This window comes from Pseudopodoces humilis, chromosome 23 (genome assembly GCF_049639895.1).
Source record: "Pseudopodoces humilis isolate 2021_Gansu_Grassland_sample_001 chromosome 23, ASM4963989v1, whole genome shotgun sequence".
In the NCBI taxonomy this organism is placed as follows: domain Eukaryota; kingdom Metazoa; phylum Chordata; class Aves; order Passeriformes; family Paridae; genus Pseudopodoces; species Pseudopodoces humilis.
In genome coordinates, this window is record NC_142222.1 from 7,852,770 (window position 1) to 7,870,470 (window position 17,701).

Here is a 17,701-nt window from a genome sequence, read left to right on the forward strand (position 1 = left end):
CCCATAAAGTTTTGCTCACCCTTTAATTAAAATACCCACCACTGCTCGGAAACCTATTTTTGTTACTCCCCTGGGTAGCGGCTTCAGGCAGGCTCTGCTGGTGTAAGAACAAGATTTGGTTCATAGAAAGCACAAATTAAAAGGAGCCTTTTGGACTGTCAGTAGATAAATAGTGTCTTTAAGGTTCTGTATTTCTGCTGATCCTATTGCCAGAGCCCTGCCCTTTTTTGCAGGCTGGAACCAAAAGGAAAGTGGCATCAGGTTTCTATAGATGGAATATGTTTTAGAAGGGTGAGGATATTGTGATGGTGCTTTGAGACCAGCAAAGGGCCTTTGACAACAGCTGTTTAACAAGACACCTTGTGGTTTCTGCAGCCTCACAATGTAGTCTAACTCCCTCCTTCCCCCAGCCCTCATTCTTCAGCTCTTTGCTCACCCTCCCTGCCTGATTTTATTTCCTACTCTGCCTTCAGATTACTCTTTCCATCTCCAAGGTCATTGCTGAGGCTTCATTTCAGCTTTTTTCAGGCTGCTGAGGAATAGGGAAGGGAGAGAGGAAGTTTTCCATGGTGGCAGAATGCTTCTGTCCCTCTCTGTGTCTCTGAGACAGAGACTTCTGCTGCTTGGAGCTGTGAGACAGGGCTGCCTGTGTCTCTGCTACTCTGTGTTTTGCCAAGCTCACATCCAGTGCAGCACATCCCCTCCCTTGGGACAGGGCTCTCCCCACCTTGGGGCTTGCTCCTCCAGCAGTAATCCGTGGCCCTGGCTTTTCTGACCTTTGTCCCTACCTCTTGGAATCCTTGTCCTGTCAGCCAGCCCTTTCTGGAGATGCTCTTTCCTGGCAGGGCTTCCCAGCACACACATAATTATGGAGAAGTTTAAGCAAATGTCTTGCTAATATTTTAACATGTGAACCCAATGGACTCGGCATCCCTGTCTTTGCAAGTAGGTGACACATGAAGACCTCCTCCCTCACCTCACCTCAGCTCTGGGACTAGGAGGGGAACAAGCTGCAACATTGGCATCTCCACTTGCTAATCCTGGTTTTGCTTTTCTCCCAAAACCCCCCATGCAACAGGAAGCAAATTTACCAAAGATCCAACCAAGCTGGAGCCCTCCAGCCCTCCCAGGGAGATCTCCCCTGAGCCTCACCGTGGGGCCATGCTGGAACTGGTGGGGACCTCTCAGGCCAGCAGCAGGTAAGTGGGACTTCTGTCCCTGTTCCCTGTAAAGGGACATCCCTCAGACAGTTATTTTGGGGCTATCAATGTGCACAGCAGATTACTGATGAATGTCCAGTGGGTGCAGGAGCGTGCCATGAGTGCGGTTCAGTAAGCTGGAGCATCAGGGAGACCTTGTAAGTCCATGATGGGAAGGTGAGTGGCTAAATTGGTGTTGCTTTCCTGCCTCCCTCAAATACCACTGCAACAGGAGGAGGCCAAGCAGTCCCATCTTTTTGCAAGCCAAAGGTTTGGAATCATTAATTTTGAGCAAAACTGATGGAATGAGGGCCATGCTGGAACTGTCTCTGGTGTTAATCACGACCTAAAGGATTCACCCTCAGCCCACGCAGCAACAGCATCCTGCTAATTAAGTGTTGCTTGTTTAGAAAGCTCACAGGGAGCCTAGCAGTGCTTTTATTAAAGGTGGGGTTATACAGTCCAGCAGGGCAGGAGGTTTTATATGAGAGTACCTGTTTCTGTTACAACTGTGCCATGAGCTAGACAGGTTGCTGGCAGCACTTGTGGAGCATAAATCACATATCATACAGCTTTCCAACCCAGACTGGGAGATCCAGGAGGTGTTTTTCTCTTTATAGCCCCAGTTTCCTTCATTCTTAATTCAGTGGAAGCAAGGTGTAATTTAGCCTTTAAAATCACATTGAGGAAGAGAGGCAGGGCAGCAGTTTATAGCACTGTGAACTGCTGTAAGACAAGGAACCTTCTCCCAGCCTTGCTTCACACAAATGGAGTGAAGAATGCTCCTCAGCTTCTCTGGCACAAAGCCTCAGTGCCCAGCACTGACAGCTCCAGCAGCTGGGGTTTCAGACAGTGCTGTGTGTTTGCTAACCTGTGCAGGTCAGGATGGGGAAATAAGGTTAACTTGTCTTTGTCCCATCCATGACATCTCTTGGGTTCCTTTCCTTTCTTGACTCTTGGATGACATGAACCTGTGACAGGTTGGAGTCTCTTTTGGTTCTCCCCAGTGCTGTTTGAGGTTTGTCCCCTTGGATGTGGCTGCTGCATGCCCCTAAAGCATGGCCAGGGCAGCAGAACCTGCAGCATTAGAGCAGGCAATGAGCAACCCTGGCAATATGGCCAGTACTCAAATATCACAGCTTTGGAGGGCAGAGACCTCTTGAGCCGCCCAGTCTGCAGGGCTGGCTTTTGTCTCCAGCTTTCTGGAGATCTTCAGCTTCAAAGGAGGGTTTGTGGGAGATTGTTTCTTTTACTTTCTGCAAATGAGGAACCTCTGTGCCTTGGTAGGAGTGTTTCCATAGGAATGGTCCCCCCAGGTCAGAGTCCTGCTCCAGGGAAAGGGCAGTGTCCAAAACTCCAGGAGAAAGGCCAGACACTTGTAGGTGTAATGCACTCCCCCAGGAAAGCCTTCCCCCCACATTGCCTTGGTGAAAGGTTTACTTTGACCTGAAGCAGGAGAGTTTAAAACCCTTCCCAAGACTCCCAACTAGTAAATACAGAACCTCCTAGACCAATGATCCTTTTGGCCTTTCCACATTTAGGAAGAACGTTTCAAGAGCACTCCTGGCTTGTTTTGTGGTTTGTTCTGCTGATGCTCCTGAGTGGATTTAGGCAAACAAGTGCTTTTGAACATCCCTCCTGAGCCAACAGGTGCTGGCTCAGAAGGATTTTCCTTCCCCCTGAAGGACCAGCATCGTGGAGGAGTGTATTTTCCAGAGTGGCTCCTTGGGTCACTTACTGCCAGAGAGTTGTCCTTGTTCAAGAGACAGACAAGAAAACACATGCATCCTGAGGATGCAGAATAATCTCATTTGGATGCAGAACAACTTGTGTGAATTCCTGAGCATGTGAAGTTGACTGTAGATGGGAATTTGGGATAGTGCCCAGTTTTCAGAGAAGAAAAGCTTTGAACAGAATAAATATTTACCAAATCAATTGATTTTTCCTCTCTCTCTATTTTTTTTTACCTCCACGAGAGTAACCACGCTGTAGTCATATTTATGCACTGCTCTCTGTCGCAAAGGGATGGAGCCAAGGAAGTTTTGGTCTTAAAAACATCCTCTCTTGTTTTCAGGAGCTCTCTGCAGCAGTTCCATCCATGGGTGTCCAGAGGCAGGGCTGCCATCAGCAAGGGTGCAGGACCAGGGTGGGTTTGAGAGCAGAGCTTATATGCAGAGAAACTCGCAATAATCAGATGTTCTGCCACTGCTGGGACCGTGGGTGTAGTGACCCTGGGGCCCCCTCTTGTAGCTCCTGCAGCCCTCTGTGATACCAGGCAACATTTCTCCTTCCTGCCTGAATCACTCCACACACCACTGGGTTTTAAGCTCTCTCTTTCCTTACACCATGACCACCTTTCTTGTCTGCCTTTCCCTTTCAGGTCTGAGAAGTGTAATGTTTCTGAAGGCTGTGAACCAGGTGAGGAATAATTCATTTTCTCTTGCAAGACAGTGTTATGGAGGGCACACTAGAGAAACATGCCTGCAAAGTAACTTGAATATGTGACATTAGTTGCCTGGTTGTGCCACAGTACAGTTCTCTGAGGACTTTTATCTGCATTTGAATGATGCAGAGATGAAGGCTCTTACCCTCTGACCCTCCAGCTGGGGCCTAAAAACACATAAATTGAAATAATGAGACGTAAGCATGTGGTTAAATGCAAAGCTAAGGGAAGTCTTCACTCTCTGAGTTCCTTTGAAAGCTACCACTGAGAAGTCAGCAGTGTTGATATTCCGAGCAGCATGAATGAAAATGCTTTCCCACAGATTTAGGGGCTTGGACCCTTTGAAACACACACCAAGCCATGCTGTCTTGCCTTTCCAAGCTGCAGTGGGACTCAACACCTTGTAGTGGATCTATCCCACCCTAAGTGAGGAAGTTTATCTTGAGAGAAGAGGAAACTGGGCTGAGGACTGTGAGCAGCCTCTTCCTGGGGCAGCTGGTCAGCACAGGCTTTCGTCTGCTGGGGTTGAAACCACTCTGAATTTTGCCAGGGTTCAGCTGGTCTCATCTTGGTGTGATGCAGCTTCAGTCAGCCCTCTCAGAGTAGGGGCAAGTTCCAGGCATGAGATTGGGAGCATTAAAATTGCCAGGAGACAGCTCCTCCAGTGTCTCCACCAACACCTGTTGGTGGCCCAGTTAATTTTAAGTGAAGAAAGCCAGGAAAAGAGCATTTAACAAGGTCCAGCTGCCAGCTCGAGGGCACCAACAGCTCCTGCCAGCCAAGCTGTTTGCAGAAGCCATGCCCACAGGTTTCCCTTGGGGTACCTGCATGCTGTGGGCTTGATGCTGCTGGGCCACTTGACTGAAGCCTTGTTGCTGTGGCAAGCTCAGCTGGTCCTGAAGCCACAGCTGGTCACGCTTTCCCTGTGAAAGATGGGTGCTGTGCTGGGCAGATACGGCATTGCTGGATCCTGTTGGCGACTGCCTTCCGTTGCCTCTCCCCATAGGTACCTCAGGAGAGCTAGGTGGGATCAGGCAGATCAAAGTCGAACCAGACGAGCTGAACATCATCCAGATCACCGTACCAGGTAGCTGCTGGGGTACCATCTGTGTGCAGTGGCAGGGTTGCCACCTCATGTTTCAGTGTTTTGCTTTGAGAAGAGGCGTTTGCAGGGTATTTCCCAGCATTTAAGGTTCCCTCACATAGCTGCAGTAGCCTTCCTTAGCTGACATAGGAACGTACTGCAGTTTCCTGAGGGCATTGGAAGGTGTTTTAGGGCTCTTTGTTGTTTTTCTCTCTCCTTCATTGCTTTCCTATCTTGCCTTTCCCCTGGAGAAAGCGAGCCTGGTTTGCTGCTTTGCTTCATGTGGAGGATCCCAGGTATTGAGTACAGGGTGCTTTTTGAGAGGTCCTTCATTTAGAAAACCAGCCTGGTTCATAAAAACAGGTCTAACAGTAGGCAAGTTTAATATCAAGCACGTGCTAAAAATGTGTTGGAATTGTTGATGCTGATGGGGGAAATTGCCCACATTTCTGCCCAGAGAGGTCAGTGAGAATGGGTTGTGATGGAGATGACATGCCTGAGGGGCAGCTGGGTCAGTTTTCCACTTACCTGTCCTGGACAGTGCAGCAAATGATGATCCTCAGGGTTTAATGAATGGATTGTTAGCAGTTTGCATTTTCATTGTGCTTTACAACCATTAATTAATAAGCTCCACAGAATGAGGGCAGCAGCAGAACTCTGACATGCCTGAGGGTGAGTGATTGTGGGGACAGCAGTGACACCAGGCCCCACCACACCAGTGCAATCTCAAATTGTAGCAGTCCCCTTAGTAAGGCAATAGCTGAGGAGTCACTCCAGGATTGTAGAATAGACTGATCTGTGGCTACTACAGGGGAAGGAGAAGGAAAACAAGCCATAGTGGTAGAGCAAACATTTTCTTTTTTGACTTGGCAGCTAATGGAAGAGAAGAAAGTTGATACGTGGTAAGCTGAAGGTCCATGGGAGGAATGGGAAAAATTACCACTTGTCCAGTGCCAGGGAGATCATACCTCAAGTCCAGAGTCCACCTTTTCTTGCCTTATTTGAAGATCAAATTCAATAAGAGGGAATACAGCTGAAGGCAAGGAGGAGGATTAATAGAAAAGTGGTGCTCACCTACAGGGAGAAATTGGTGAAATTGGGATTATTTGTCCTGCGAGGTCAGAAGTGACCTGATTGAAGTATATAAACTAGCTGAAACTTCATTTAAAGCTGAATTTGGATGGGTCTTTGAGGGCATTAGACAGCCTAGCACTTGGGGAGACAAGTTTAATGTAAGGGAAACAAAAAGAGGGTTGATTTTGTTGAGGAAGGCAGCATTAGTGGAACCTTTTCCCCCCCATGTAGTAGCTAAATCAAGCAGCATTAGCTTTTTAAGTCAAAATTGAGTGTCTAGATGGAATTAAGCCATGTAAATAATTTGAACTAGGTTTGCTCTTCATCTTCAGTGGAGGTTAGGAAGAGATTTTTACTTCTTTCCCTCAGACCAAGAGGTCAGGTGTGTGTCAGGGATGCTGACACAGAGCTCTGGGTGGTTCTGGGAGGAAGAAGGCATCCCCAGAGCATCTCCTGGTGGTATATGGGGTTCCTGGGAGCTGGGGGGCCCTTTGCTCAGTCCTTGCTGGTAGCTGGGACCCTCTGAACGCAGTTTTGGGGACTGTTTTGGTGTCCTGCTGGCTTCAGAACAAAAGGTGCCCGTGGGTTTTTGTCCGCAGACCGATCACCTGGTTCGGTTGAGATGCACGAGCCGGTGCCCACGCAGGCGGCCTCGGATGAGTCGAGATACATCCTGGAAACAGTAGCAGGTACCAGAAGGGACACTGTGTGGTAGGATGGGTGTTCATGCATGTGTCAAAAATGAGGAAATACCATTTATTGTCCAAAGTGGTGGAGTTTGAGACCCAGTTCCAGAGTCTTTGCCTCAAAGAGGCCAGCTGGGAGCTCTGATAGACTATAACTGGTGGGTTTTCTGGCACTGCTGCTCCTTTCCATCCTCTCTTCAGCTCCAGCATGCTACAAACCCAAGCCCTTTTGCCCAGTGCACACCTGGAGTTGACCTGTGGGATGGCCCAGTGGCTACCCTTGCTCCTGCAGGCTCTCTCCTCTCCCAGAGAGCTCATGCTGAAGTGTGGGCAGCCCTCGTGTATGGAGGCACTGGGTTTATTCTGCCAGTGCAGCTCTTGGCATGCTGGTACCAGCTCAGCCCTGCTGGGACATGTGCTCAGAGCTTATTGAGGGGAGGGAGCACTGAGGTGGCTGCAGGGCACCTGGAGAGCTCCTGCTTGTCTTGTCTGGTTTTGCTGGTGCCTGCTGCTGCTAACCTCCTCCTTCCCTTCTTCTTCCTCAGCAGAGACAGAGAAGGGGTCCAGTGAGGAGCCTCGACACGAAGAAAAGCAGATGGAGGGATCAGGTGAGTGTATGGTGAACTCTGAGCATCGCCCATCATTGCAGGTTTTTGGAAGGATGGATGTATGCAGTTGTATTTTAGGTTGGGTTTTGTGAGCTTCCTGCAAAGCCATTAGCTTTTAGCCTTTAGCCTCTAAAACCTCTGCCCACAGGACACCATTGTGTTCCTGGGCTCTGTCCTTTCCTCCTGTGCTTGAATTTACTTTTCCTTCTATTTTTTTTTCTTTTGCTCCTGACTGCTAGCATGGCTCTGTGGCAGGTGCATCTTTGCCCTTCCTTGTTAGGAGATGGTTTTGGAGGCCACTGTCAGAGGACTGGCACTGATTTGAGGGCATGGAGAGTGAATGGCTGTCTCTGCCAGAGGTCAGGCAGGGGCTGCTCACCTGCACAGGGCTTGTCCTGGAAGCAGCTGGTTGCTCAGAGCATTTCCCTGAATTATTGTTTAGTTTGTTTTGTTGTTGTTTTTTTTTGCAGATGGTATAGGGGACATTTTAAGTCATTTGAGGAAACAAGTTGAAATTTTGTTCAACTCACGATACGGTAAGATGGTCATTAACACATCTTCCTCATGCCAGGTGCTGGCTTTGTCACCAGCCATTTCCAAACCAACAGCTGAGTGAAGGTGCAATCTAATTTGTTCATCTGCTGTCTGCTGGGCTCACAAATGCATTCAAAACCTCCTCCAGCCTTGTTACTGCAGCTCTTCCCCTTGGTTTCCTCAAAGTTGTTTGATGGCTGCAGCCCAGGAGTTGCTGCCCTGACCTTCAGCCTCCATCCTGCAGAGGGATGCCCAAAGTGGTTCCCCCATCACTTGTCTGAAGTCTCAGAGTGTTTTCCACCCACAGTCATCACTGCGTGGCTCAGGAAGGCTGGTGGCACCTTGGTGGTGGCAGCTGGCACTCAGCATGCTCTGCTCACCCCTACTTAGAGAGGTTATTTAACTGAGAAGAAACACAAGCGAGGCCACAGATCCATTTTGAGAGCTGGCAGACAGTTTTGACACTTCTAGGACCAGGAGATGTGACAATCCTCAAAAGCCAGGGGCAAAGCTGAGCTGGTAGAGCCCATAGTGATGAGGGAGAGAAGATGAGCCAGGATGCTCTCAGGCAGGGCTGGGCACTGGGGATGCAGCTGGAACAGCCATTGGAGCTATGGCTATCACTGCTCCTCGTGTTGCTATAGTAACAGGCTGGGAGTCATCATCCACACTGGTGAGGTGGGGTTTTAACCTTGTCATGGTTTGACACTGCCCAAACACCAGGGACCCACAAAAGTTCTTCACTTTTTCTTTTACAGTTGGGCAGAGGAGAGGGGAAAAAAAATCAATGAAGGGCTCATGAGTTCAGATAAGGACTGGGAGAAAACACTCTAAGGGCAAAACAGGTTCAAATTTAAAGGTATAAAGCAAATTTATTATTAACAGAGTCAGAGGAGGATAATAAGAAGTAAAATAAGCCTTTAAAACATCTTTTTCCCCCTCCCTCTTTCCCACCAATAGTGCAGGGAGACAGGGCATGGGGGTCTTGGTCAGTTTGTCATTCAAGATCTTTTTTTGACACCTGAAGTGCCTCCTCCCCCTCTTTCTTTCCCACTGACCTTGGTGCTACCATGTTGTTTTCCCTCACATGTCCTCACTGCCTCTTCTTCTCTGACTAGAAGAAAAACCACTGCTCATAGGTACCATTGCCAACAAGTTCCACCAATTCAAAGATTTTGTCAAGATCCCACAGTGTCATCACAGAGGTGTTACTGACCTCTCTAACAGACCCTGTAGCAAGCCCATCTTCAGAGACATCAGAAACTGGCTCTGTCAGACATGGTGGGAGCTTCTTAAAGAAGCCACTTCTGTGGCCTTCCCCTGCTACCAAAAACCAGGCTGTGCCAAATCAACACAAACCTGTTTTTCCATCTGTCCAAACAGCACTGCTTGGCAATGGCTGTTTGGTTGCTTTTGGCAGTATTTAGCAGAGCAAGGGGAGTTCTCACCATGCTGGGCTGTACAGGCTGATGGGACACCCCCAGGCACATTCCCTGCCCCCTCACTTAGCAGAGGGATTTCCGTGGGGGTCTGGATGTGGGGTTCCATTGCACTGTGGAGAGATAGGAAGGCAGGTTGTGATAACGTAACAAAAGCCAGTTCCAGGTGGCTGCATGGCTCTGTCCCTCATCTCACCTCTGCCAGTGTCAGGGACATCCCCATGAGGCACAGAGCGACCACAAAGTCCCCAAAAACCTCTTCAATCCCTCCAGCAGCATTCCATGTTGCTGTTGCTTAGACCTGACATGGAGATCCAGCAAACTAATGAGATTGGGTCCCTATGCAGCGAAAGCCATAGGAATATCAGAGCCAGTCAAAGTCCCCTACTCCAAGTTCCTGATGTACCCTGAGGACCTCTTTGTTGTGGGCTTGCCTGAAGGCATCCTGTTGCGCCGCCCCAACTGCTTCGGGATTGCAAAGCTGAAGAAGATCCTGCAAGCGAGCAACAACATCCAGTTTGTCATTAAAAGGTAAGGCAGGTGGGGTGGCTGTCCTTTGGGGAAGGGTGTTTCTGCTCAGAGCTCCTGCTGCTGTCCTGGGGAGCTCCCATTTCATGGTCAGCTTCAATAAATTTCCGTGATTAGATGAGGATGAGGGTTGTTGCCCTTGCTGGAGCCACCCGTGGGAGGCAGCGGTGGTGTTGTCATCTGTCCCTTCATGTCTTTTGCATTTTTAGCCAGCTTTTGCAAAGGTTTGGCCACCTCAGCAGGATGGGTGAGGAGGTCTTTAAACTTCAGGGTGCTCTGACATGGAGCAAGGGCAGGGGCTGGGAGCCCTGGAGGGTTTTCCTACAGAAAGTGTCTCCAGCTGAGGTCCAGATGTGCATTTGTGCCTTGGGATACTGCAGACGTGAGGAAAGATGCTGACCCCATGCTGGGGAGTGAGGGTGTCATAAGAATTGTAGGAGGACTGTGAAAAGCCACAACCAATGTAATGTAATAGCATTGCCCTGAAAGAGGGAAGACATTCAGCAGAGATGGATTTTAAGACATTTTAGGTATTTTGGGGGCAGTTTCTCACCCAAATGCTGGCACAGCCAGTGCTGCAGGTGACTGAAATAGAAAATAAATATTGGGAGCATGGAGATTTTGTGGCGTGAGAACAGCAGCTCTCAGGTCAGCCCAACCAGGGTTGGGGTTTCCTTGTGTCCTGATCTCGGATCCATTCCTTTGTGACACAGCTTCAGTGCACCTTGTTAACAAGCCTTACCATCACCTCACTATGCAGCTTTAGTATTAGGTACCCAAATGGCAATTTTTGGGGTCAGTTTTATGTTGAAAGAAGCCATGCATGGCTTCTCCCATCCCTAAGAAACGTTCAGGACCATATCTGCTAAAAGTCGTAGCTGCTGACTTGAGCTGCTCAGTCATCGCCTGCTTAATCTCATCCCAAGGAGCAACACATCAGCTCATTAAAGAGTCTGTCAGCATGAAAACTATGTCCAAAGTTCTCCCACTGTGTTGCAGGAGCTTGCAAATGGCATTAGGCAGGCAGAGTGAATGGTTTGTGGCTGTAGGAGTGGTGTTCTGAGGATGCTGGAGCAGCAGGTTGTCGCTGGCAGGGAGGTCACTCACATGTCTCTGCCTCTTCCTGTTTTCCAGACCAGAGCTGCTGGCAGAGGGTGTGAAGGAGTCGGTGTCAGACAGCCCAGCAGCCAAAGGTAGGCTGAAAGACACCCAGCAGCTGGGCTGCTAAGGTCTAGGTAGGAGAGGAGTGAGAGTGGTTTCCTACAGCCTTCCCTCCCCACCTTGTTTTTCGGCTGGAATCCCCTTCCCATGCATCCCCCTTGGCAGCACTGTGAATCCTAATTCCTCTTATGTCCCCTGTCTCAGCCACCGACGAGAGGGACTCGAGCGAGGTGCTGCTGGAGGACGCTGTGAAGAGACAGGGCTTTCAAGGTGTGGGGCTGGAGGCAAATGTGGGGCTGAGGCAGAGCCCCTGGCCCACTCTGGAGGCTGCATGGGATGTGGGAAGGGAGTACCGCAGGTGTTGGGGCTCGGTGGGTCGGCAGAGGAGCGAGACAAGGCTGGGAAGGAGGAAAGGAGGTGGGATGAGAGGCTGGAAAGCACAGGTAACTAGAAGACAAGATGCACAGCCAGGACAGGCAGTCCCACAGGTCCAGGAAGAGGCTTGAATTGCTCTGCATGGTGCCCTAATTAACCAACTTGGCTTATCTCCCTGTCTGACCTTGTGAGGTGCATAATTAACTTTCCAAGCCTTGGGGTTTGCCTTTTCTGGGGGTTTTTCCACCTGTGTGATGTTTGGATAAATGCCACTCAGCAGCAGCGTGGTGGCTCCCCTGGGGGACACAGTGATGGTGAGAAGCCTTTGGGCTGGACAGGCAAGTGCTACCCTGCTCAGGCATCTCTTGTTGGGCCCTGAGGGCCTGTGAGGGTTTGCACAAGGATGGGGAGCTTTTTCAAAGCCTTTGGCTTTTCTGAGAGGCTTTGGAGTGTGTGTTATATTTTAATGCCAGTAATTATCACAACTGAATCTTTGATTTCACGTGGCTTTTATTCTTAGCAAACAGGCGAGGGAAAAATAACCCAACATATTTCTGTTTAGATTATTTTTAAGGACTTTGAATGACCCACTCCACAGATTAGCTAATTGCAAGATAAGGGCTTTCCTATAATTAGAAAATGGCATTACTTAAAAGTCACAGAGTGCCTTTTAATATACCAGCAGAAATCTATAATTGTTTCTTTATTTTACAGAAAATTATGATGCCAGGCTTTCCAGAATAGACATTGCTAATACACTGCGGGAACAAGTCCAGGACCTGTTCAATAAGAAATATGGTGAGAAACCAGGCTTGTTTTATTCCCCCCCTTACTCCCTCCTAATTTTTTGCTTTTTATCTCTCCCTTCTGCTCCTGATTCCTTCTTGCCAGGTACTTTCTCTCATCTCCCCCTTGAGCTGCTGGTACTTTGGAGGGCCAGGAGGGAATGGCAGATCTGGGATTTGGCGCTGTTTGCTGCAGGAGCTGTGGGAGGTTGGGAAGGGAATAGGAACGGGTCGTAGCGAGCACTGGGGGACAGGAAGATGCTGCTCCTCCTGTTCCTAGAGCAGGGAAATGCTATTATCCCCATGTTGTGGTTTAGGAATGTTACACCCCAACTTAGTGTTCTCACTGAAGCGCTGCAAACCGTGCACAGCTCATTCACCTGTCCTTCTCCCACTCCCTCCCCTTGTGGTGGGTTGGAGAGGAGACTTGGAAGCACAAAAATCATGTACTGAGATATGAGTTTGCTGGAAACAGCAATGAAATAAGAAAATAAACAGTAACAGCAGCATTATCAATAACTGAGGGAACCAGTGCTGCCTGGCCTCTCCCTCTGCCACACTTACTTGACCAGAAGGGACCCCTTCCCTCATTCCTGGAAAATGATGTGAGGGGATAAAGAATAAACTCTTGCTCCTAGCCTTGCCCTCTCCTGGCTACTGCAAAAATTAACCCTGTCCTGGCCACACCATTTTCTAGGCAGGGTTAAGACTTGTCCAGGTACTTGCAGGGAAATATGTAGCCTCAATCCCACAGGTCTAAGAGAGGGAACATACCTGTGTTGTTATCTCCAAATAACATCCCAAAGCAAAGAGCAGCAGCTTTCCATCCCTCCCGCTACACTGCATGGTCAGGATGATGCATCTCCTCAGACCCATGAGCTCTGCTGCACACGTGTATTTGGACCCCTCCACTGCTGTCATGGAGGCAGCCTTAGAATGTTGGTCCTTGATCTAATGCTGACCTGGTGCCTCGAGCAGTGTGCCCACACTGTGCTGTGCCTTGGTAGGGCTGGGGATAAAGCCAGAGCTGCAGCAGAAATGGCATCCCTGGCATCCTGCACACTCACTACTTAATTACCACTCACTTCTCTCCTAGGTGAGGCCTTGGGGATTAAATACCCTGTGCAAGTGCCATACAAGCGCATTAAGAGCAATCCAGGGTCGGTGATTATCGAGGGACTGCCTCCTGGGATCCCCTTCAGGAAGCCCTGCACCTTTGGCTCCCAAAACCTGGAGAGGATCCTGGCCGTCGCTGATAAAATCAAGTTCACTGTGACACGGTATGTGGTGTCAGCCGTCCTGTGGAGCCAGAGAGAGGCAGAGGAGGGAGCTAAATGCACTCCCTGCTCTGCAGCCCCACTGGGACAGGTCTGTAAATGCCTCCAGTGCCCCAAGACAGCAGTAAGGTGGCAGCTAATGGTTCATCAGAAAGGAGGGGACCATAAAATAAAATACCCACTTCTGCTTTCTTCCCATCCACTGCCTGAGGAGATGATGGGGAAGGCAGTGGCCAGGAATAAAACATGCTTGGTGTGATTGATCTCCAGGCAGAGAAATCCCTGCCCCTTCTTTAGGAGGCTTGAGACAGATTATTGCTGATGCAGGGCAGTGCTCAGAGCCCTGCTGTGCTTTAGCACCCCCTGCTCGTGGCAAGGTCCTCTGCATTTCACAGCCTAAAAAAGGGATGGACACAAGTGGGAAGGGAAGGAAAAGCATTTTGGCTATGTATCACACTAAGGTGAGTCAGGAAAATAACGGCCTTAAGAGTGGCTCCATCACCCTCTCGCTGGACCACTGGGGCTTGAGGTACATCATGCTGCTCCTGTTGGTCCCACATGAGTTGTGTGAAGGACAGGCTGATCCCCAGCCTTCCTTGGGCCATGAGAGGGTGTTCAGCCCAGGCATGCTTGCTTCCTGCTACCATTTTAAATCCTTTTTTCCTTATTTTTCACAGGCCTTTTCAAGGACTCATCCCCAAACCTGGTAAGAGATGATACCTTTTTGCCTAAGCAGTGCATTGGCTCTGTGTTTAGTGGTGGTCAAGGAGTTGTAAACTGTGGATGGCAAGCAATAATTTTATCAGCTGGAGGAGTTGTTCTGACTTCACTTTCCTGGGCTTCCCACTTTGATTTTGTTGTTGTTTGGTGCATTTGTTGCCTGAGACAGTTGGCCTCAGCATCACTCATCAGTACTGCTGCTGTTGCCTTGAAATGATGGCAGTTTTCAAGCGCTAATCTGGGGCAGAGATCTGTTTTCTGTATTTAAGAAAGCACCCACTTTCTTAGGTGTTTTCTTAAAATAAATCTGTGTTGTAATGGGCTGGTGGGTTGGGTGGTGAGAGAAGGGGTGATTAAACACAGGGGTCCATGTTGGGCTGCAGCAGCATGGCAGTGAAGCTCCACTCCAGCTCGTGAACATTCCACAGGCAGATACACCAGGGAAGGCATGGCAGAGGAGAGGAGAGGAGAGGAGAGGAGGGTGTCCAGGGTGCACTCCATACACAGCTGCTCAAATCATCATCCCACAGCCGTGTCCTTCACTGTGAGTCCCTGCAGTAGCTGTCTCTCATTTCTTGGCTGCTCAGAAAAGAGAGCTGCTGTCAGAAACGTGGTAAAAAACCTGTCTCAGTTTTAAATGTCTGTAATTACAACTGTTGGAAGAGCACAGATGGGTGTAAAGAACCTTGTCATCTTTATTCATGGCTTCCCATTTCCTTGGCCAGCCTCCATGGCAATGGCACAATTTAGGAAAGACAAATATGACAGACAGGAAAACATTTATATGCCCTTATTGGGAATAGCAGGAAGGTGTTAGAGCTCTAACAAAAGGTGAGCTGTCAGTAAAATTCAGGTCCATGTGTTCACTTCTAGGAAAACTCAGTTATGATCCATGTGTTCACTTCTGTGTCCCTGTGTAGGGCCCAGCCAGTGACAGGGAGGCCCCTGAGACCTCTGTGGAACTTGGCCTTAGACTTGTATCTTTTGTTCCTAAGCAGCAAAGTGCCAGTTCACATCAGCTGGACCTAAAATCAGCCCTCATTGAAGCACAAGTTTTGCAGAACTCCAGTTTCCCACTGAATTGCATGGCTATGTACACACTCCTCCAGCCACATCTTGTCTTTCCATTCCTCTGCTCTAAACAATATAATTACATTAAGAAATGTTGATCTGACATAAATCACACCACTAACAAAAGAGCACATCACAAGGCAAATATTCTGTCTGCTACCTGGCTGGGAGACACAGCCTGAGAAATAGAGATGTAGAGGAAATTGATTTTCCTTTCAATGCACATTTTTTCCCTCCTTCTCCAGCTCTCCTCACAGACCTGTCTTCTAGCACCAACCCAAAGACATATTTTATGTGTATTTCAGTGCCCCTGGGCTCAGCAGGTCACAGCATCCCTGCCAGGCTGGGTGCTTCACTCCCTCTCCTCCCACTGAGGTTTTAAATAAGAGCAGATACAGGTGAGGGGGTTTTCTTACTTGACGTCTCAATTTGCTGTAGACAATTTCCCATATTTGCCAAATCTTCAGAGACAGTTTCAGGACTCATAAGTATTTTCTAGTAGTCAGATTACCACTGGAATCTCTCTTCCAGAAAAGAGCTGATTGTATTTTGCCCCTCCCTAATCCCCACTGGCAGCAATTAACCCGTTCTTTGCTTTTCCACCCCACTACACCAAAGTGCTTGATGGCAGTACAGTGATGCAGTCACTGCCTTGACTTTGATTGCTTTTCATCTGCCTTAACAGAATGAATGATTTCCAACAAGCCATAGGTCACTAAAAATTTAAATTAAAGACTCTTCTTTTTACCTCAATATTGTGTAGTGAAGCCCTGTCATGTAAAATGAAGAGCAGCAGCATGCTTGGCATTACAATAAAGTCAATGAAAATCACTTTCATTTCATAGAAGAGGGTTAAAATGAAAGCAATATTTACTCCCAAGTATGGCATTGCAGAGGTCTCTAAAAGCTGGAAATTTATTTTTAATTTAAAAGTTAATTTAAAAGAAATTTATTTTTAATTTAAAAGCTGGAATTATACTATATATAATATTAAATGTAAGGGAAGCTAATGAGTTTTGTGGATCATTTTGGCTAAAAAATTACATGAAGGCTACACATGTTTAGGAAAAAGGGAAATTTAATGTAATTCTAAAAAAAAGAATCACTTTGGAGTGATTTTAGTTGCCTTTAGGTTCAATCTTTAACCTTTTTGGTTATACCTTTTTGGAGTTTAATATGCTTTAAAGTTCTGTACCTCCTGCATTGCAAAGAGCATTCCCAGGAACTGCAGGACCACAGATCTCTTTCTCTTGGGGATACCCATTTTCTAAGTGTAACAGAAATAGGTAAAAGGATTTCAATATAATCTGAGATCCTCATGTGCTTTTTTTCTCAAGATAATCTGTAATTTGTATGTTGAGATGGTATTTTTCCTCCAGTGGGAGGTGGGGGAGTTGCTGGTGCAGAAGCAGCTGGGGGCTGTGTGCCTGCAGGGATGCTGTTTGCAGAAGGAGGTGGATTTTGCAGGGAATGAGGCTCGTTTTTGGGCAAAAAGCCCTTCTGCAGTGCAGGTTTGCAGCCTCTCAAAGATGGGACAATGTCAGCACTTCACCTGCATGGCTTCCCCAGGGCCTTTACCCAAGAGCACAACCCTCCTGGCATCCAGAAGTTTTTCTTTTGATTTCCAGTGCCTCCTCTCCACACTGCTGGTGTCTGCTCTGCAAAGGAGATCTTCAAAACATCTTTTTGAAAGCAGCATGATCTTTCAGCATTAAACAGGAATGGGAGAGCAGGGGTGAAGCTCTAGTGCTATCAGCACTACACTTATCCTTTTGTTTCTTTCTTTCCTGAGTCACAGATACAAAACTGGCTTAATATGAGCCTTTGAAAAATACTATCAAGCATAAGTAATGTAACACACACACATATGCACAAAAAATCTTTGTGTGTTAGTTTTTATGTGCTTTGATTGAAAATGTAGTCCAGCTCCATCTGTCCTATTCCCCAAGCTCCCTACCACCATGATAGATTATTTTCCATATTCCAATTAATAAAGTAGGGCAGGCAGTGTTATTTAATTAAAAAACCCACGCATCCAGGCATCCTTTATATATATATATATATTTTTTTTTTTTAATCACAAGAGCACAATCCTCCTCAAGGCTTTGATGAGATGTGCCTCGCATTGGAAGCTCCTGGCAAGAAAAATAGAAAAGAGGAAAGCTGTGTTGAGGGCTGAGCACATCTTGCTCCATCACCAGGTCGCTTTTCAAGGTCCATATCCATCTTCCTGCACCCCCCCCAACCCTTTTTAACCCAGCAGCCAGGCCTGGGGTGATTATTTTTGAGTGTTCAACTGGTCACTGTTTCTAGTCTAAGGTGAAAATTCAGGCAGGTTGAATGTGTGTGTGTATAAAAATATATATTTGGATAATTAAGAGGGTTAAAATTCAAGCAGATGTGAATAGCTGTGGAGCTTCAAAGCCTGTTTATAAGCATGTTTGTGATTCCAATCACCTTTTTCTTTCCCTAGCTTTGGTCTCCTTTTCCCATTTGCCTCTGTGTGGCAACCTCACTGTCTAGAGGGCAGCACCATCACCCAGCTCATCCAAGCCCTTGTGTTCACTTTGCTCTTTCCTTCCTCCTGCTCTCCACCACCCTCATATCCTGTTGAGTCCTTCAGAGATCCCAACCCCCTTTCAATTTTCAGGGTGCTTATCAAACAGTGAGATGGGTGCCATTCCATCCTGGCTGTAGTGCAGCACATTGGGATGCAC

The 17,701-nt window shown here is 47.9% G+C and overlaps 1 protein-coding gene across 9 annotated transcripts in view; it reads left to right on the top strand.

The window, feature by feature from the left end:
- Positions 1–17,701, top strand: part of GTF2IRD1 (GTF2I repeat domain containing 1) — a 61,354-nt gene that overhangs the window by 34,616 nt on the left and 9,037 nt on the right. For 4 of the 9 annotated variants that reach the window (XM_088066102.1, XM_014254879.2, XM_088066104.1 and 1 more), the window contains 12 exons: positions 1,079–1,199; positions 3,580–3,617; positions 4,649–4,729; positions 6,400–6,489; positions 7,032–7,094; positions 7,565–7,630; positions 9,415–9,598; positions 10,730–10,788; positions 10,961–11,026; positions 11,846–11,929; positions 13,013–13,196; positions 13,871–13,899. In XM_088066102.1, coding sequence (XP_087922228.1) covers positions 1,079–1,199; positions 3,580–3,617; positions 4,649–4,729; positions 6,400–6,489; positions 7,032–7,094; positions 7,565–7,630; positions 9,415–9,598; positions 10,730–10,788; positions 10,961–11,026; positions 11,846–11,929; positions 13,013–13,196; positions 13,871–13,899 — 1,065 coding nt within the window. Of the gene's footprint in view, positions 1–1,078; positions 1,200–3,579; positions 3,618–4,648; positions 4,730–6,399; positions 6,490–7,031; positions 7,095–7,564; positions 7,631–9,414; positions 9,599–10,729; positions 10,789–10,960; positions 11,027–11,845; positions 11,930–13,012; positions 13,197–13,870; positions 13,900–14,341; positions 14,458–17,068; positions 17,199–17,457; positions 17,567–17,701 lie in introns of those variants that run through there. The other 5 variants (XM_088066108.1, XM_088066103.1, XM_088066105.1 and 2 more) reach the window with 5 other exon arrangements.